At 37.6% G+C, this 22,559-nt stretch overlaps 1 protein-coding gene across 1 annotated transcript; it reads right to left on the bottom strand.

Moving 5' to 3' along the window:
- Positions 1-21,604: 21,604 nt before the first annotated feature.
- LOC124553279 (speckle-type POZ protein-like) lies at positions 21,605-22,213 on the bottom strand. Its single transcript, XM_047127163.1, has one exon. It carries the CDS (start codon positions 22,211-22,213, stop codon positions 21,605-21,607), a length of 609 nt encoding a protein of 202 aa, XP_046983119.1.
- Positions 22,214-22,559: the final 346 nt, after the last annotated feature.

Below are 22,559 nucleotides of genomic sequence, written 5' to 3'. Positions count from 1 at the left end.
TTAAATTGAGATGAAGATAAATGTTGTTTCATTAAACGATTTTGGTCCTAACGAGTTTTATATTCCTTCTGTAAGGTTACGTTGTCCACAGCTCGCGCTCTCGTGGTACCATTCTCGCTTCCCGAACACAGAGTCCCAGGTTCAATGACTGGCAGGGTCAGGGACTTTCGCCTGCCTTGAGATGACTGGGTGTTTTTGTGCCGTCTTCTTCATCATCAATCATTCATCCTCATTACGGTCAGAGGAAGGTAATGAGGAAACCACCTCCACTAGGACCTTGCCTAGTACAGCGGTGTGTCCCCTATGCTCTGTCGAGGAGTATGGGACTATTTTGCCGTCAAGGTTGTGTTACTTCAGGCAATGTTGATTTGTGATAGTGTAGGCCAAATAGTGAAGGGATTAATAGTAATACTAGGATTGTTTTAGTTCAATTTCATGATAAATTGAAGATGTGGCAAATGGATCAATTGTGAAGAATAAATTTGTTATCTTTTTGAGATTAGGTTCTTCCTTTCAGTTACCCATTGCACTCTTTCAACAAGATTTTGTTAAAAAAATAAAAAGTTTACTTCGTTTAATAGTGCACAGAGAGAATCGTATGATTGGCGATATTTGAAGGATTCAGATTAAAAATTCCCCATCTGAAGTAGCCATTAATTTACTATTCTTTTTATTGAATATTTTCAGCCATCTCATGTTCCTAGGTGTACTAAATGTTACTTACTCTGCAGTGACTTTTTAACAAACTCCTTATATTATCTTAGATATTCATTTGATAAGGAAATTTACTGAAGCTCGTGCAGCTATAATTGATATAAATGTATGGTTTGCCCAACAAATTTGTGAGGAAAGAATAACCCAGGCTGATTTATTGTTAATGTTCCTTGATTTAGTGGACCATGTGTAGTGTGAATACTAATTCCTAATGCTGGTAATGCTCATGAGTGTAGTACATCTGAAGCTGTTGTTTATAATGATTCTTCAACATTTATAGCTAAAAATATTCAATTGTTCACATCTAGTAATCGAAATCCATGTCTTCTGGATGTTATTCTGAAGTTCTATAAGCATCAAGTTCTAAATCTACAAAATATGAATATTCATAACTCCAGTATCATTGTAGATCGAGTTGTTTTGATTGTAGTTACTGCACCTACTGAGTCATCAAGTAGGTATAAGCCATAACGAAGGTAATGGAATAAAGATTCGAGTAGTGCTGGTAATGCTGTTCAAATGGTTTCAATTACTTGCACATGAAGTGTATTTCAGCTTGTATAAACAAAAGCTAGTATATAACTAAAAGCATAGCATACAGTTACTGTAATTAATAACAGTACAAATATAGTATGGTGATGGAAAAATGGTAATTGTTCCATAATTGGTGAAGATATGTCTTAAAGCGGTAAATTTTGTCACTTTGCCACTAATTATTTCCAGGAAACGGCGGACCTTCTGTTGCAGAGCTAAACTCTTCTGCACTAATCTGCCATAATAAACTCCAGAAATTACTGGTAGTTCAGAAAAAGTTTGTTCCATGGTTGCTTTGTAATCAGTCGATTCATCTACTTATTTAATGGTTTCTGGATTTGTAACCATTCTGTTTGATATAATTAGAACGAATATATTGATTCCAACAATTGTGAGTGTTGATCCAATGCTTGATGCTACATTTCATGATGTAGATACATCTGGGTAGGCATAGTATTATCATGGTATCCCTGCTAATGCTAGGTAGTGCTCAGGAAGGAAAGTAGGGTTTAGTTGAATATGTATAGTTGTGAAGTGGATGTTTAATCATCTTTTATTAATAGTTACTACTGTAAACAAAGGGTGTAATTTAAGTGACAACTCCTATAATTGCAAATACTGTTCTTATAGATAATACATAGTGGATGTGTGGAACTACAAAATAAGTATTTTGTAATTCAATATTAAGTGAGGAATTTCCTAATACTGAACCTATTAATCCTAAAATGATAAATAAGAAAATGAACCATAGGACTCACAATATTTTGTAGTTCAACATTAAAGGAGGAATTTGCTAATACTGAACCTGTTAATCCTCCAGTTGTAAATAAGAAAATGAACCAGAGGGATTCACAGTAATGGTGGGTTAAATTTGAACTTTTTTCTGTATAGTGTTCTAATTGTCTGAATTCCTTTGTTCCTGTTGATATGGCAATAATTATTGTTGCTGATGTAGAATATGCTAATGCATAAATATCCACTCCCACTGCGAATATGTGGTGTGATCACATAATAAATCATATTAGTCCAATTGATAACATCTCCAAAGTTCCAAATGATTCAGTTTTTCCACTACCTTGAAATATAATTTGTAAAATAACACCAAATTTTGGTAAAATTAAAATGTAATCGTCTTGTTGACCAAAGAATCAGAATACATGTTGATACAGAATGGGATCACTTCCACCTTCAGAGTCAAGGAATAATGTATTCAATTTTGGTAAGTTAGTAGTATGCTAATAGCACCTGCTAGAACAGGAAGTGAAAGATGAGGGAGAAGGACTGTAATAGCAACGGATCAAACAAATAATGGTGTCTCATCTAAAGGTATTCTCTCTGATCTTATACTGACTACAGTTGCAATAAAACTTACTGCTTCTAGAATAGATTAAACAACATAATGGGTTTGTGTTTGTATTTAATTTCACTGATAATGTAACTGCCTTATGAACACTGATTTCCTATTCAATGCTAAATAAGTCGAAAAGTTTGGGCTCCTTGTCACCGGTAGGTGTAAAATATTATCTTCACAAGATGATTCTCTGATTATTGGGTCAAGGTGATTTTTTGATAAAGCACATATAACGATTTCATATGATTCTGTATCTCTACTGTTAGTCCCAATTACTTGGATTCTCATTCTGTTACTGGCAGAGTTAAAATCTTGACCTAAACTGTAACATGGTCACATCTTTCAGTGACCCTTGTAAAAGACTCACCAATTCATACAGAAACTCCTGACTTTGGTTACATGCTTGCGATTCCCATTCACATAAAGTGTGCACACTGTAAGTGGCTGCGGAATACAGCAACACTTTTAAGTGTTTACATGGTTAGAAATATAAACACCTTGGATTGCATGACTGGGGACATCCTTCTTTGTTTGTGTTACATACTGTTGTACTAGTCATAGAGATGATCAGAGCAACTTCATAGGGTCTGTACATCACATCTACCGTTTTCTGTCCTATTTTGATAATTCCTTTTCTTCTCTTGCCTTGGAGTTTGGTTTAAAGAAGGTGTGCAGAGTGAGAGCAGTTTGAAAAATAAAGTTTCAGACAGAATGAACAATTAAATAGGCTATAAACTTTCCTTGGTGGCAGTCACATGTCAACAAAAAATTGGCGTTGTTGATAATGTTATCTTCCCTAGTCCACTGGCACATAAGAGTACGTCTTTATCTTATGATGACCAGTGCTGTACTATATAGTGAAGCCTGGACAATAAATGCAGAAGCTGCAACAACACTAACATCATGTGAAATGAATTTATTGTGACGTAATGGACACCAAATGGGAATGAGAATGAAGATGTCTTGAAGGAATGTAAGAGAACATATAAAACAGTGTAACATCACGCTTACATAAAAACGAAAATAATAGTTTAATTCACTACCTTTCAAGCTTGCAATAACAGACAAAAATGTTTATGTCGTCTACTCATACCATAACTTAAAATCCCTTAGTGAATTTGCTGTCTGTATTTGAAGGCTAATCTCTGGAACTACTGTAAGGATTTTGATATGGTTTTCAATAATAGGAAGAAAGTTTGTCTATTTGTATAAATATTATAAATTAAAGTCCAGCATTGTATTTTACTGTCTGTGTGCAATGGCTAATTTCACGGTCTGCTTTACGGATTTTGATACAGTTATCAGTAATACATAGACCGATGCATCAGGAAGTTTTTGGGGTTGTCATAGGATACTATTGTGGTGTCTCAACATAGATACACATTGCTGGTCGCTACTTGTGAATAATTTTCAGAGCTTCAACGGAATTTAGTACCTGTGTATAATAGTAGACCCTGCAATCAGATTATCTAGATGGTTAGTTTCATATTTCATGGATCATTTCGCAAGATAAATCTTTATGATGCGAAATGAATCATTTTTCATTCATAGCTCACATTAATTTGTATATTTCCTTACATATTGAACATTTCTGAGATAGTATTATCATCATTATTTAAATATGCAGATGTATGTCCTAACCACCACCTGCTACACATTCCAGTAACAGAAATTCCTACCCACCACCTATTACGCACTGCTGTAACAGAAGTTCTTCTATGGAGCAGAAGGAATTGTGAAGGAGAATCTTTTCAGTTTGTTAAGTTATCAAAATTTTTAGTTGCTATATTGTGCACCTGCCTTTGTGCTAGAGATAATCTTAATGTAAGTAATTAATGTCTTCTTCCTCCTGGTATTATAATTATGTACATAATTGTCACTCCTGAATTGCAGTAGATTATTTACAAGTTTCATTTGGGAATGAATAATATTGAAGCAGTGGTCAGAATAGCCAAGTCCTGAAATAAATCTCTACAAAATGATTGTGGGTGAGCACCAAATATTATTCTTGAAGCCTGTTTTTGAGCAATGAAGATTTTGTTTCATAAAGGTGAGTTTCCCATGGAACATTATTCCATAACACATTACTTAATGAAAATATGCAAAATATGTCAACTTACTGACTTGTTTGTGTCAAAGCTTTGCAATTATTCAAAGTACAAATGTGGCTGACCTGTGTTTTTTAGCAGTTCCAAAATGTACTTTATTCAGTTCAAATTCTCCACAATATTGACACTTAAGAATTTTGGGGTTTCTACTCTATTTATTATATATTTACCATGCATTACGGTTATCATTTGTTTAGTACCGCTGGGTGTACAGAGTTAAATAGGTTTTCCTTTTTTTAAAGTTTAGAGTGAGAGCATTTGCAGAAAACTAGTCAATGATACTTTTAAGAACATTGTAAACCATTTCTTCCGTTTCTGTATGCATGATTTGATTAAATGCTGTGCTAGTTACTGCTGTAAAAGGAATAATCCTGCATGTTGTGTGTTAGACTGGACATAGTTTACATATAAGAGGGACAATAGTTGACCTAAGACTGAGGCTTGGGATGCCCCTTCGTGATTTCACCCAATCAGAACAATGTTCCCAGACTGCACTGACTGAATTACTAAGTACTAAATTTGCAGTTTTTGGTTAGATATGGCACTATAAATTGTTGGCTGTAGCATCTGTACTATAAAACTTCAATTTGTTTAGGAGAATACTGTGGTTCGCACGTCAGATTCCTTAGATTAGGATGCATAAAAATACCAACCGACATTATTTGATTTTTTATTACTTCTAGAAATTGATGCTTGAATATGTAAAAGGCATTCTCATTAGCAAAATACTTCTGGAATCATGACTATGATTTTCTGAGGATATTATTGTTGCTCAGGTGAGATAGTATCCTAGACTACATCATCATCTCAAAAATCTTACTCTTATTTCACTTTTGTTGAGGGTTACTTTTTATAACTATGATTAATATGTGTGATGCAAAGTTCCACCCTACAGAAATTCAAGATTTTCAAGTTCCTCTGCCACAGATATCTTTTCCTGTCACTAGTTCCATGGCTGAATAATTTGTTGTCATGTATGAGCTGTATAATGTTCTGATGGCATCTTGTGAGACATTTTGACAACACAGCTTCTCAAAAATTTCTGCAGTATTACATATAAATGTAGTGTTATTGACATCTCCTATTGCCTTCCTTATACTGGGGCTTGACAACAGAATGTCTCAGATGAGTAATATCACATTATTAATCTTGTGAAAAAAAAGGAAGTGATCATGTACTAGAAAATTGTATGTAGTGCATGAAAGTAACCTTGCCTCACCATATTTAAACTGCAGATGTGATGCATATTGACTTGTGTTTACAGCTGTATCGATGAACTACGCTGTAGACTGCACCACATTTACATAATTTGAGTATAGCCATTAATTCTTGTGTGGCCCTCAGTCTAAGGACTGTTTTGATGCAGCTCTCAATGTTACCTTATTTCATGTGAGTATCGTCATCTCTGGATAACCATTCCAATTTACATATGACAGAGCATACTTACTTACTGAGTTCGAAACCTGGTCTCCCTTTACAACTTTTGCACACAAGTTCTTGCTCCATCCGAAAACTGGCGATTCCTTGAAGCCTCGTGATATGTATTATCAATAGAACTTTCCTTTTAGTCTCACTGTGTCGAAAAATTATTCTTTCCAATCTGATTACTGGCTCCTAAATATTACTCAATTTACTGTTAAACTTTTATTAAACTTCCATAACATTAAATTTAAAAAAAAATTCTCTTTTCTCTATCATCTACATTTATTTTCTATACAACAGCCCTGAGAAAGACTTTAAGAAAAGCGTTTCTACGCAAATTTAGGTGTGAAATTAAAGACTTTTTCTTTTTTGGAAATGATTTTTTTGCAATAGTCAACCTGAATTGATACACTCTTTGTTAATGATTACCAAATAGTAAACTAGATCTACTAAGTTTTCTCTTTTATTTTCTAACTTACTCAGTACTGCTTTATTGATGGTAACTACACTGTGTTACCCTTATTTTACTTTCGTTGAGGATTACTCTTTACAGCCATGATTACCATGTGTGACGCTGTGTTCCACCCATCAGAAATTCAAAATTTTACAGCTCCACTCACACAGATAAATTTTCCTTTCACAGTAGTTCCATGCCTGAATGCTTTTTTAACAGGTGTGAGCTATGTGATGTTCTGATGGCATCTTGTGAGCCATTACCACATCATAGCTTCTCAGAAACTGCTGCAGCAATACATTTATTTCTTTATCACTTGAAAATAACTCAAGAGTCACTATTTCCTGGCATGAGGGTGGCAGTGTCGTTTTTGTATTAATCGATACTAAGAAAATTCTCAATGCTGGTGGCGGTGAAATCAGTGATATAGAAGGTCAAGGATTTAAAAGTGGGTCACATGGTGATTCTTAAAATGTTAATTTGTGTAATAAATGCACTGAAGGAAATGGTAATGAACAGTATGCTTCATAATGAAGAAAGATGAACCGTACAGTGACAATTGTCCAACAGTGCAAAAAATTTTATTGCAAACAAGCTGAGTAGAGCATCAACAAATAAAATGACCATAAATACTGAAAAGAACACTAAAACAAGGTGTTGAAATGCTGCTAAAATTGACTGAGAGTTCAATCTGACACATTCGCTGTTAAGTTGTAGTCGATCAGAAACTAGTACAACTGGTTATGAACCATGCAGGTACACCCTCAGGCTTCTTTCAGGTTCAATATCCCAAGTTACCTAAATTGTTTATCACATTGTCCAGGGTGTAATGACGAACAATACTGACACAAGCGCCAGCGGAGGTCAAAGTTAATAAAGCCTGTTGTCACCAACAACTTACGTTTAAGTTTGACTTCTGTCGGTTTTTGCGTCATTAGTGCTCCTCATTGCACATTGGATCATGCATTAAGCAATTTAGGTAGCATAAACATTAGACCTTAAATACACCTCAGGATGTACCTGCATGATATGAAACCTCTTGTACAAGTCTGCAAGCGACCACAATAACACAGCTAACTTAGCAAATTGCACTCTCAAACACATTTATCAGCACTTAAACACATCATTACACTTCAGTTTGTTTGTATGTTTCTTTGAGTATGTAAAAAATAAGCTATTGCCCACATACAAACAAATCCACAGTTATTTCACGTTATTTTTAAATACTGCTACTACCAAAATATGGTTCATACAGTACATCACAATTACTTCACTTCATAACAGCTTGTATTTTGCATTTGTGGGATGCACAAAGATGTGGAACACTTTTACAAAGATATGTCGACATCAGAAGGTAAAATCATCTTGGAAAATGTGATTGCATTGTTTCTTCAAGTATGATGTAAGTGATGGGGACTATTTGAAATCCATATTACAGCAGGTGTACAAAGTAAAGTACTGTATGAAACATGACATACACAACATGAATCGTTTCGCATTTGTGAGAACAATCAGTGTAGAAGTCCAAATTTCAATGTATTCACAGACTGGTCATACAGAAATGCCACTTTATCAAATAAATTTGAGAAAAAGAAACGATAGAGTTTACAGGAACCACAGAAAGCAATAAGACTGTCAAATCTGCAGAAACATAAAATAAAACGAAGATGAAGAAATGCCACAAGTCCATTGACATGAAGACAACAAAGCATTAATATTAAGACCGCATCACAGCTTGTTATAGACCAGCCATATTTGTCTGGACAACTGAGTCTTTGCGATCAAACCACATTAAACATGATGGAAATGTAGAAGTGTGTTCACCAGAAGAGGCATATGGAGCAAATAAATGAAATTAGCGACACAAAAGCACACATTTCTATATTACAGTCTCACTGTTGCGTGTATGACCTGTATTGTTCATGTAAACTGAAGTGTGTGCACAGGTTTACTACAGAAAGATATGATGAAGTTAAAAAGAATGTGTCAACGAGTTTATTGATAGCACTCACAGTAATCCATGGCAGTGATAAATTAGAAAAATAATAGTCTGGAGTTGAAGCGAGTATTGTATTTAGATTAAAAACAGGAACTTGAAGTAAATACACAATAATTTTCAAAATAAACACCATTACACAAACGTACTGAAAGGTCTGAGAATGTAAAGTTATCTTGGATATGATATTGTGGTTCTCTCGAAATGAGTGAGCCATAGCTATGGTACTATAAGCTGCTGAGTATCTTGAATAATCACTGGCTACTCATGTTCAGATGTACTGTGTTCATAAGGACACTAGATCTGTGACAGATGCAGCTGACATTAAATGAATTCTCAAAACGAATTTGTGTGATTGGCCTTCCCTGTTCTTCAACTGTTTTTGGTTCCCCACACTTGTTTATTAACAATTCTTTAAAAGCAACTTGGCTTGGTAGAAGAAAAGCTTTCATCACTATAATTTGTTTACTGAACCTGTGATTAACTAGAAACTGACGGATTACGTGAATCACAGGTTTTCCCTTGGTATGTTACGCTGAACTTGCAGGAAAATCTATAGAGTCATATGTATATCGCTTGTTTTGGTGTAGCAAGGTACAGAGAGGTAGTGAAGCCGAGCACATATCATAACAATATCAAATATGTGTATGAGTGCGTAATAACTGATACATCCATAGTATGTAGATGATACACAACAAAAATTACCTGTTGACTGAGCTAACTATTACAGTGTCAATTGGTTTTACCGATAAATCACTGTAGTTTTGGGGAACCGTATCTCTTTTTCCACTCCAGACCAGTGTGGTGGAGCTATCAGTGGTAACAACATTAGAGATCAAACGGCTAATATAGGTAGGCCACAACAGACTGAAGAGGATGAAAGTGTATGAAATGATTCTTTTACATAATTAGTTCTCTAGGTTCCCTCGGGCTTGTCTTATTCGTTTGTGCCACACCAGTAAATAATTTCATAGTTTTCGATTCTTCACAACCTTATTTACTCTTGTTTATTATGACCCATTTGTATACATATTTTATCTCCAATTTTAAGCAAATTCCCTTATATGGCTCTAGTACTTCTCATGTTTCTCTTTATGAAAACAGTATCGCCAACCATCACCCTCTTGCGCCATATGCTGTGGGCTGCATGTACTAACCATATACTTTTTGTGTGTTTCTATGCCGAGTACTGTGTAAGCAGCTGGAAGCATGAGGAGCTGCATCTTCTGTACTGTGTGATGCATCCATGCAGGCTTCATCCCGTTTTAGTGGATGTAGATGGCGCCGCATATCTCAAATGACATTTTGCTGCCTCTATACACAGATATACATACTTCTTGCAGATGAAATCAGTTATTTGCTTTCGAATATTTCTTGACAATTTTCAAGCTGATGAGTATCATTTGGACGCAATGCAAACTATTTTAAGTATTTTAAAAGAGGAACTACCCCCTCGGGCTTTCATGTGGTTTAGATGCGGTCCTCTACATCTTAAATTTCTATATCAGTAAACTCCTTTACATACTTTTTTAAAATTTTTTTTAGTGTGTTTTGGTCTCTTAGTGCAATAGACTGTTTACTGGGTTCTGAACATTTCTTTAGCCATATTCTGGTATAACTATGAAGACTTTTTTGACGGAATCCTTGCATAAAAAGTCCTTGGTTTACTTACCATGTCAAAATTGGATAAAATCCCGAGCTTTCGATGACTACCTCCGTCATCTTCGTCAGGGGTAAAACTGACAGGACCCCTGACAAAGGTGATGGAGGTAGTCATTGAAAGCTCGGGATTTTATCCAAATTTGACACAGCAAGTTAACCGAGAACTTTTTATGCATATTCTGAGATAGTTTGCTCTTAACTTATAGAACACTGCACAAAGTTCTTAAATTCCTGACCACAGTAGTTTCCTGCTGGGACATTTGTATGCATGGCATCATATTTTGACAGTAACAACTTCTTTTCCCGTGCTAGTCGAATTTTGCTGAATCGAGGCCTTGGCATTTATATGACAAGTTGTATTTTTTCTTGTAGGCCAGTCTGAAGATGCCTTGGTGAAATGTGTCATTGGAGGAGAAATAAAATAAAAACTCCAGTTTTGGTATCACGATTGTTTGGTTCTTTCAACAGTTTTTCTGGTTGCCTGAAGCGCCTTTATCAGTCTTATATAAATTACTACAGTATGTTACATTACATGCAAATATAATACAGTAAGTAAGAATTGTTAACACATTTTAGGAAGACAGTAGGAGTCAGTTATAATGATTAATGTAAACAATGGACAAATAGCAATGTATTATTCATAGATAATGAGAAAATCTTTAGAAGGAACACATCATTTTCGTTTCCATTTTCCACCTTCGATGACATATGTCATTCCCACATGACACAAACAAGAATTGTTTTACAACTGAGAAACTACAAGAAATTCAAAACTACAAACTTATGTTTTAAAGTGTACCAATATTTCCAAATTCTATGAAAAGTATCCAGCACAAAATTATGCTTACTTTTGTTTATATACAAAGGGAATAGTTATTTATGCTTCTTACGACCATGATTAAAAGAACAGTAGCCCAATAGTTTAAAGTAAATTGACAACAACATTGGATCCCTCATACTAATGCTAACAACGATACCTCAAATTGTTATAACAACAATTCCACAAGACTCACTGTCAAAGCAGCTTTTAGGAACAAACTGGTGAAACTATAAATACAAATTTATGAAAATCAAAAGGTAAAAGTTGAAAAAAATCCATAAAACATTAAGACTAAGACAATGAGGTTAGATCACTGATCTCAAAATGTCATAATTATAGCTTACAAATTCAAAAACTAAAATTTGATACATTATCCAAATGTGCTATAAGAAGTACAGTATCCTCTCTTATTCGATCTGGTCTCCTTTTATATCGCTGTTGATCTTCACATTCCTCCACTCCAGCTTTGGTAAAAATGGAAGACATATGTGAAAACTGAATAACTTTCGTTCTTTAATAGAGTATATTAAACAGCTATAGTTATCAGGCATCGAAAACTTTTGCATATAGGTAAATTGGAGAGTTTGCATACATTATGCCAAATTCAGATGTAATTTTATTAGTTAACCAATAGAGAAGCTTACACAAGTGGAAAAATATATAATTTGCCACACTTAAAATGATACAAATAAAGTAATGTGAACATTGTTGAGTACATACAAATCTTTCACTTTTAGAACACGGTCAATAAAAACTGTTTCAAAACAACCAGATACGTGAATCTTCTGCACTATACACAATGGCGCTGCCAAAAAAATTACAAGTATCAATATAAGGTTTACATAGAAAATTAAGTTAATTTCCGTAAAATGAGTACTGATCTGTGGGCTATGGATGTCAACTAACACTTATTTATAAAATCTCTCTCTGCCAGTTTCTACTGACCTAATTAAGCTCACTAGCAGGTTCATGTGAGGTCTGTCTCCCATTTGAACTATATCACTTTCGTATCCTGTTTCCATGATGTTGGTTGATTTCCTACTGGCATGTATAAGGATACCCTACTTCAAATCAATAGATTTAATTAAGGATGTCCCACAAATAACACTTGTATGTGATCTCTCGTCCATATGTACTAGGGCATGAGTCCCGATACTGCTAGCCATGGTAAATGATATCCCACACACCACATTTGGATGGCTACTTGATGTTATGTATTAATGTGTGCTTCTTGAGGGCATCATACACAGCAAAGGGTTTCCCACAAATAGGACATCTGTGTGGTTTTCAGCCAGAATGAACTAATTAATGCCTGCTTTTTGAGATAAGTAAGCTTAGTAAATGATTTCTCACAGATTACACATTTGTATGCTCTGTCTCTGCTAAATATTAAAGGCAGCTTCTTAAAACCTCTGATCGAGCAACAGATTTCCCACAAACATCACGTAGATACAGTCTGTGGCCAGTATGAATTTTAGTGTGCGATTGGAGATGAGCTAACTGAGTAAAAGATTTCCCACAAACATCACATTCGTAGGGTTTCTTACCTATAGGGATTAAGGTTTGCACATTGAGATAACTAGAGAGAGTAAATGATTTTCCAGAAATTTCACATTTGTCTTTCCGCCGTACGTTATGAGTCAGTAAATGTTTTTTGAAATTTTCAAACGTAGGAAAGTATTATCCAACAAACACGACTTTTATGAGTTTTTTCGACAGTATGCACTAATGTTACTTTTTGACATTACTAGGCCTAATAAACGATTTCTCACAGAAATCACATTTATGTGGTCACTATTTACGATGTATTAATAAATGTGTCTTGAAAACATCAGGCCGAGCATAAGATTTCCCACAAACATCACATAGGTACAGTCTCAGGCCAATATGACTTAATATGTGCAATTGGAGATGGGCTGACTGAGTAAAACATATTCCACAAACATCACATTGGTAAGGTTTTCTTCCTATATGGATTAAGCTATGCTTTTTAAGACTACAGGAGCGAGTAAATGATTTTCCACAAACTTTACATTTGTGTGGCCTGTATCCAGTATGTGTTCGTAAATGGACTTTCAGAGTATCAGACCTAGTAAAGCATTTTCCACAAACATCACACTTGTGAAGATTCTGGCCAGTATTACTTACTGTGTGCGTTTTGAGATGGGATGACTTACTAAAAGATTTTCCACAGACATCACATTTGTGTGTCCTCTCGCCAGTGTGAGTTAATTTGTTTTTTTTCGGATTACAAGACTGATTAATGGATTTCCCATGAACTTCACACTTTTTGATTTCCTCAGTATCATGTACTGAAGCTGGTTTTTTGAGAAGATTTGATTGAGTTAGGGACATTTCGTTAACGACAGATCTTTGTGGACTGAGATTATCTGTTGTAGTGAAGGATTTCGTAGAAGAATCGAATTTGTGCGGTCTCTCATCAGTACACATTATTTCATAGGACTGGTTTCTACGAAGTTTATCAGTGATTCTGCCACATTGATCTTCCTTTTTACTAATCCCTGGCATCGTCACACAATGAGTGCTGAAGCTGCTATGGCTGAGAGATACTTCATCAGACAATGTACAGTTATGTGCTGTTGACTGAACACCATCAGTGTTAAGCTTCTTGTCTGACGAAAAGCTCTGCTTGCGTGAACTGCAGCCAAAGTCTTGAAACTCATTTTCCTCTAAGTTGCAGCTATTTCTAGCGTATGATCTGTTCTCCTGGGTATAAAATACTTGTGTTTCAACTCCATTTCCGACAAAATGCGCTGATTTTTCTGCAATGATCTTCAGATTATGAGCAGTCAGTTCTTGCAGCCATGTTTCTTCTAATAACGTGTTACCAAGCTCAACGATATTTTTTCTTAGTCTGAAACATAAAGATGATGGCAATATGTAGCCATTCCACTGTACAATGAGAAATAAAATTCGAATTATAGATAAATTCTGTACTATAATTGAAAGTATTTCAAATATACATGAAACAAAATTTACATTCAAATACTACTGAACTAATGTGTGTTATATACATATTGTTCTTAGTTTCAACTCCTTGTAGCTTAGCATATCAAAATACAGATTGTACAAACAAAGCACAAATGAAAGATAGATATTGTACCTAGAGTGATACAAAAATTATTGGAGAGCAAGCTCTAAGTACATAATAACAAAAATCATGCACAAATCAGAATCCCATTAACAATCAGATGTATTTCGTGTGGTACTATGACCATCAAATACTGTTAGCAGCTCATTTGTTGGGGAATGCACCATAAGGAGCACAGATTGGTAATAGGGCAGTGGTGGCTTTTGAACTGAGTTGGGTATGAAACTTAGAAAAGCAAGAGGTACAGTATTTGTCACAGGAGAAAGCTGGTTCATTAGTATTAAAATATTATTACAGAGGTTTACAGATTCCCCAAGTAATACATTTCGTTCACATTGGAATTGAGCGATCTCACTGAATAGATGAATACTAAATATCATCTGTCCGGAAAGATAAAATCGTGTGAGAAAGAAGAGCACAGTAAGCAGACACAGTGCATGAGGGTAAACCAGAACGCCTCTGATAAACTTTCAGAGAATGTTTTGGTATATCTTCTTACTCTTTTGGGATAAGGTAAATTTGCTCTACAGCACCTCATCAGAGTTATTGCACTTCGTTTGGTATCTTGTCCCAGTTACCTTTGTATCTAAATTCCACTGACTATAGTTCACAACACTGCAAGTGTCGAAAGTATGCAGAGTATGCCCTCTTCCCATTCGCTCATGGTACCTGCTGTGGATAGTGGTTATGACCTCCTTATCTCATTACCAGTAAGTTTGTATTCAGTACTGCTCGGTTGTGTGTAGGGTTTGGTTTTCCAGCAGTGTCAGTTGTGCTTTACCTGTGATATGCTCCAGCACTATGGATACGTACGCTGATGAAGATTTTTTCTGTGTCTGAGTTCACTGAAGATGAAGCGAGAGTGGCAGGGCGCCACTATACTGATCTGCTGCCACTCTGACAGCAATTACATTAGAACACTTTTACTTCTGTACATAGGCGCACATGAGAGACAGGATACTTGTATGTTAGACTGGAAGGTAATGACTTAGTGGCATAAGATAGAAAGCTAAATAGGGAAGAAAATGCGTTACATGTGTTTTGTGACATTGGTGTAGTCCGTGCATTGCGAAAGCTCTGAGTAAAAGTCAGTTAGTCAGTGCATACATAAAATGTGGATTTCCTGCAACCAGCAGACTTCCCAGTTCGATTGGTATTTACAGATTGTTTGCTGCAGCAGTGTGCAAAAAGCCACTTTCCCTGGTTTAGTTTTGTTCATAGTAAGCTTAAAAGAGTAGGCATGTTGAGCAGTAACAACAGCCATGTATAAGATGAAGAAAATCCATAAACACTGGTGTATCCTATGAACAGACACCTGCTGTGAATGTATGGGTTCATATGGTCAATCACATTGTTACTCGACTGTTCGTGCTAAATGATGCAATGAACAGATTTGTGTATAAAATTTTCACTTAGCCTGTTCGTCCGCAGTCCTTAGAAGTTGTTCTGCTGAGAATTCGTCTTCTGACGTGGTTTAAATGTGACAGGGTGCCTAAATACTGTTAAGAACCGCACTGAAGTACTGTCTGGGCGGCAATGTGTTGGTGACAGTGGCTCTCCTCCATGGCCAGCTCAATTACTGGCTATGACAGCAAGCGAATTTCTTTTCTCTGGGAATGTAAACAATATAGTTAATGTGAGTTTGGCTGGTACTGACGCAGACCAGGTTGCTGCAATTGTCGCTGCAGTAGCACAACGGGAAACTCCTGGAAATTTTGGGCATGTAAAACAGTCGATGAACCATTGGCTGACACATTGTCATGAGCACAGTGGCCTGAACTATGAAAAACTCTTATATGGCAACTGTTCTGAATGTGTTAACTGCTGTACTACATACTGATAGAATAGATTGAACACACTATGATAATACTATAAGTGGGTTTTCTGAGGGATGTTGCATTACTATGTGTTTTGTGTTGTACATCAGGTTATCATACATTACAAAAAATGGCACTGAGCACTATGGGACTTAAAATCTGAGGTCATCAGCCCCCTAGAACTTAGAACTACTTAAACCTAACCAACCTAAGCACATCACACACATCCATGTCCGAGGCAGGATTCGAACCTGCGACCGTAGCGGTCGCGCGGTTTCAGACTGAAGTGCCTAGAACCGCTCGGCCACACCAGCCAGCATCATATATTACAGGCTTGTTCACTGTCATCTATGTACTTTTACAGAAAAATAGGTGATTCAGGTAACAAACCCAATAAACCATAATGAAATTTTCACTCGGGAATCTGTGCCTGAGACTAGGGTCCCTTGTACCGAAATCTTCAGATAACACACCTGAACGACATTTCGGAGTCTGTCATTGGAACTTTGGTTCACACTCTACATCCACATATTGTTGACAACTGACTAACAATTGGCACTCCAGCGGGATGAAAGATTTGTTTCATTATTTTATTTATTGTATTCAGGTTAGATCAGATTGTGATTTCCTGGGATATAAAGAAGCCAGTATTATGAAATCGACGAGAAAAACACCATAAGGCACTACATCAAGCGTCATTCTGTAAAGTATCATGAAATCATTATAGCACACAAGAGTGGTTGCCCCCACATGAACCAAGGACCTTGCCGTTGGTGGGGAGCCTTGCGTGCCTCAATGATACACACAGCCAACCACAGGCGCCACCACAATGGAGGGGTATCTGTTGAGAGGTCAGACCAGCGTGTGGTTCCTGAAGAGGAGCAGCAGCCTTTTCAGTAGTTGCAAGGGCAACAGTCTGGATGATTAACTGATCTGGCCTTGTAACACTAACCAAAACGCCCTTGCTGTGGTGGTACTGTGAACGGCTGAAAGCAAGGGGAAACTACAGCCATAATTTTTCCTGAGGGCATGCAGATTTACTGTGTGGTTAAATGATGATGGCGTCCTCTTGGGTAAAATATTCTGGAGGTAAAATAGCCCCCATTCGGATCTCCGGCTGGGGACTACTGGCGTTCTACAGGTCGGAGCATGGAATCTAAGATCCCTTAATTGAGGAGGTATGTTTGAAAATTTAAAAAGGGAAATGGATAGGTTAAAGTTAGATATAGTGGGAATTAGTGAAGATCGGTGGCAGGAGGACCAAGACTATTGGTCAGGTAAGTATAGGGTTATAAATACAAAATCAAGTAGGGGTATTGCAGGAGTAGGTTTAATAATGAATAATTAAGTAGGAACACGGGTAGGCTACTACAAACAGCATAGTGAAAGCAATATTGTGGCCAAGATAGGCATGAAGCCCACGCCTACCAGAGTAGTACAAGTTTATATGCCGACTAGCTTCGCAGATGACCAATGTGTGATGAGATAAAAGAAATTATTTCAGATAGTGAAGGGAGTGGAAAATTTAATAGTCATGGGTGACTGTAATTCGATAGTAGGAAAAGGAAGAGAAGGAAACGTAGTAGGTGAATATGGAATGGGGGCAAGGAATGAAAGAGGAAGCTACCTGATAGAATTTTGCACAGAACATAACTTAATCATAGCTAACACTTGGTTCAAGAATCATAAAAGAAGGTTGTATCGTTGGAAGAAGCCTGGAGATACTGACAGGTTTCAGATAGATTATATAATTGTAAGACAGAGATTTAGGAACCAGGTTTTAAATTGTAAGACATTACCAGGGGCAGATGTGAACTCTGACCACAATCTATTGATTTTGAACTGTAAATTAAAACTAAAGAAACTGCAAAAAGGTGGGAATTTTAGGAGATGGGACTTGGATAAACAGGCAGAACCAGAAGTTGTAGAGGGTTTCAGGGAGAGATTAGGGAACGATTGGCAAGAATGTGGGAAAGAAATACAGTAGAAGAAGAATGGGTAGCTTTGAGAGATGAAATAGTGAAGGCAGCAGAGGATCAGTAGGTAAAAAAAGGAGCGCTGATAGAAATCCTTGGGAAACAGAAGAGATACTGAATTTAACTGATGAAAGTAGAATATACAAAAATGAGCTAAATGAAGCAGGCGAAATGGAATGTAAACGTCTCAAAAATGAGATCAACAGGAAGCGCAAAATGCCTAAGCAGGGATGGCTAGAGGAAAAATGTAAGGATGTAGAGGTGTATATCACTAGGGGTAAGATAGATACTGCCTACAGGAAAATTAAAGAGACATTTAGAGAAAAGAGAGCTACTTGCATGAATATCAAGAGCTCACATGGAAAACCAGTTCTAAGCAAAGAAGGGAAAGCAGAAGGATGGAGGGAGTAAATAGAGGGTCTACACAAGGGCGATGTTCTTGGGGACACTATGTTTGAAATAGAAGAGGATGTAGATGAAGATGAAATGGGAGATATGATATTGCATGAAGAGTGTGACAGAGCACTGAAAGACCTACATTGAAACAAGGCCCCGGGAGTAGGAAACGTTCCATTAAACTACTGATAGCCTTGGGAGAGCCAGCCTTGACAAAACTGTACCATTTGGTGAGCAAGATGTATGAGACAGGCGAAATACCCTAGGCTTTTAGAACAATACAGTAATTCCAATCCCAAAGAAAGGAGGGGTTGACAGATGTGAAAATTACCGAACTATCACTTTAATAAGCCACAGCTGCAAAATACTAACACAAATTCTTTACAGACGAATGGAAAAACTGGTAGAAGCTGACCTTGGGGAAGATCAGTTTGGATTCCATGGAAATGCTGGAACACGTGAGGCAATACTAACCCTATAACTTATCTTACAAAATAGAGTAAGGAATGGCAAACCCACGTTTGTAGCATTTGTAGACTTCGAGAAAGCTTTTGATAAAGTTGACGGGAATACTCTCTTTCAAATTCTGGAGGTGGCAGGGGTAAAATACAGGGAGTGAAAGACTATTTACAACTTGTACAGATGGCAGTATAAGAGTTGAGGGGCATGAAAGAGAAACAGTGGTTGGGAAGGGAGTGAGACAGGGTAGTAGCCTAGCCCTGATGTTATTCAATCTGTATATTGAGCAAGCACTAAAGGAAGCAAAAGAAAAATTTCGGAGTAGGTACTAAAATCCATGGAGAAGAAATTAAAACTTTGAGGTTTGCCGATGGCATTGTAATTCTGTCAGAGACAGCAATGGAGCTGGAAGAGCAGCTGAACGCAATGGACAGTGTCTTGAAAGGAGAATGTAAGGTGAACATAAAAAAAAGCAAACCAAAGATAACAGAATGTAGACGAATTAAATCGGGAATTAGATTACGAAATGAGACACTTAAAGTAGTAAAAGAGTTTTGCTATTTGGGTAGCAAAATAACTGATGATAGTCGAAGTAGAGAGGATTTAAAATTTAGATTGGCAATTTGTTAACATCGAGTATAGATTTAAGTGTCAGGAAGTCTTTTCTGAAAGTATTTGTATGGAGTGTAACCATGTATGGAAGTGAAACGTGGACGGTAAATAGTTTAGACAAAAAGGGAATAGAAGCTTTCGAAATGTGGTGCTACAGAAGGATGCTAAAGATTAGATGGGTAGATCACATTACTAATGAGGAGGTATTGAATAGAATTGGGGAGAAAAGAAATTTGTGGCACAACTTGACTAGAAGAAGGGATCGGATGGTAGGACATATTCTGAGGCATCAAGGGATCTCCAATTTAGTGTTGGAGGGCAGCGTAGAGGGTAAAAATCGTAAATGGAGACCAACAGAAGAATACACTAAACAGATTCAGAAGGATGTTGGTTGCAGTAGGTACTGGGAAATGAAGAAGCTTGCACAGGATAGAGTAGCATGGAGAGCTGCATCATACCAATCTCTGGACTGAAGACCACAACAACAACAACAACAAGCGCAGTTGAAGTCAGCTGCGACTTCAGCCAGTGAGAAAAAGATACAGGCTTAACACTGAATCCTGAAAGATGGTCACTGATGTATACATCTGTCTGTGTTTGCAGATTGTGTATGTATCGTATCAGTGGCTATAGTGTAACATTACCGTTGTGTCTGGAGTAAAACAATATGAATGTATGACTCTCATTTATTTTCTTAGTGCAGTCCAGACATATAGCAGGGACTTTGGATGAAAAGGCTTATGTTGATTACAGAATTTTGTACTCATAGTGTTGAGAGAAGGAAACAACTGTACAAGGAATTGATATTGTAATAGGAGATTGAATTTATGTCTGCAGATTCCAGTATCCATGAGCAAGTTTGACTAAGGGTGGTAAGGTCACCTGGAGAGCATTGTTGCGAAGGCAGGTTTAGAGTGGAGACAAAACACTGTTTGCTGAGAGCCAGAGGGCAGCATGGTGACGCGAGGACGTGGGAATAACTGGCTGTATTAGCTGGTGTAGCTGCAAATAGTGTGATGTGGTTGTGCTCTGTCCTTTCCCGCGGTACCTGGACTTGGTGGCTGAGATGCTTTGGAATCACAATCTGTATTACTGCCCACTTCTGTTTGAAATTGGAATTAATCGCGATCCCATGAGAAGTTATACATGCAAGAAGGAGAGTTCCTCCCTTATTTAGCCACGTCAGTGCAAGAATTATTAAATAATAGCGGTAGTTACTTCCCTGTTATGAAGTTCTGGGTTTATCTAAACTATATGCTAAATTATCTAGTCCTTTGTAACAGCATTAGTAAAAGATCAGGAAATATGTCATGCAATCAAGTGGATCATGTAATCAGATCCTTATACGTTTAAATTGACATACAAGACCAATCAACAGTAATGGGAATGACAGACCTTCGCCTACTGCCAGTGTTGTGGTTGAAATATGAGGAACCTTATCAGAATGGTCTCAAAAGTACAGGCAAGGAATTGATGATCTCCTGTCGAAGATTTGCAGTATTATGTTAGCATCTAGAACATTGCAAGAGTCATTGTGTACTTGGTATGGTTGACAGCAAAATTATGAATAAAATATTGGTAGGTATGTGAACACAATAAGACAAATGGCGAGAATGTTATATCTACCACATGGTGAGACAAATATAATACAGTATATACCATAAGGCCTAAAACAAAAAGATAGCTCCCTCCATTCCATGGACGAATTTGAACTTCAAAACTGTTACCATATAAGATAAAAACAATTTATTTAACTGTAGTTGCATGAGCAGGACTAATGCATTCATTACTCTTAGCACTAGTCATGTATACACTTCTTGTAAACTAACTCGTTCAAATCATTTCAATAAAATAATCGTTCAAATGATTTACAGGACATGTAACCAACTAACTAACAAACCTACTTGACATCTTCTCGTACTTATGCAAATAACAGAAAAATTGAGTGACAGTAATTTAAAACTAATTTAAACAGCTACAGAACATTAGGATCTCCCAAGACCTGCGATAGTTCAGTTATCTGCTAATCAACACAGTTCATCTAGACATTCGACTAACCTGTTATGAGTATTCAATGAAGGCATCATAAGCTACCAGAGAAAGGCCATTGCTAACGATACATTTAACATCAAAGACCCAGCTAAGCAATCCTTGTAGGAATGATTTAAGACTCAAAAATACACATGTACTTGAAACTGAGCAACCCGGAAAAGTGACTTGTCTTGTGCTGACCTGGCTTCCACTGGTGGATCAGATACCAGCCGACACACTTCGATCAAATCTTCAGGCTGGCTATGCATTGCATCTGCCCAGCCCTGAGTCGCCATCACACTGACCAAGTGGGACTTAATGTAGGCGACGGCGGCCTGCTTCAAGCTGTCAGCAGAGTGCCTAATCGCAAGGACAGCGATGGCCGCCGCAGTCTCGACGGACAGCTGTGCGGCCACCTGCTGCTCACACTCTGCCTTCAGGACGGACACTCCGTATCTGTCAGCGGCGGCCAGCAGCTGGTGGGCCATTCCGGGCAGCTGGGGCGCCTGCAAGGTGTAGAGGTAGCCCAGCAGTTCTTGCAGGACTGGGCCCTCCACGTCAGGGACTGTGAGCTGGCCGCTGCTGGCCTCCGGCGTGCCTTGGCGGAACATGGCGGCAATCACGGGGCTCCTGGAGGCCAGGACGGCCCTGTGCGCCACCAGCCGTGTGTCGCCGGCCACCAGAGTCACCACGGCGCCGTCCCCAGCGTCCAGCAGGGCGCCCAAGCTGATCTCCTGCACTGCTTCCATTGTGGATGATTCTGAAACACAGAGTAACTTAGAAGAGCTTTGGTCTTACACAACACTCTCTACATGCTAAAGATTTATGAAACTGGCAAACTACTGGGACGCTTTTTGACTAGAAATGGAAGAAAAATGTCCCCATGAATAGGGGTCTGGAAATGTGTTGTTGCCATGATAGCTGTCGCTGATGACTGGTACTTCGTCTGACCATGTCCCGTGTGTTGCTTGTGTTGGGGCCGTGTGATTGACTCAGCGTACTACAAGCAGCAGAATGGTCTGGTATTCATGTCAGGAACCAGCCAACATGGCGTTTGTGCGTCGCCAAGAAATTGTAGGCGGCCGAGGGGCCGCA

The sequence above is a fragment of the Schistocerca americana genome, chromosome 11, assembly GCF_021461395.2.
Source record: "Schistocerca americana isolate TAMUIC-IGC-003095 chromosome 11, iqSchAmer2.1, whole genome shotgun sequence".
NCBI classification, from domain to species: Eukaryota; Metazoa; Arthropoda; class Insecta; order Orthoptera; family Acrididae; genus Schistocerca; species Schistocerca americana.
The sequence above is the reverse complement of the archived record's forward strand: the minus strand, read 5'-3'. Positions and strand labels throughout refer to the sequence as shown.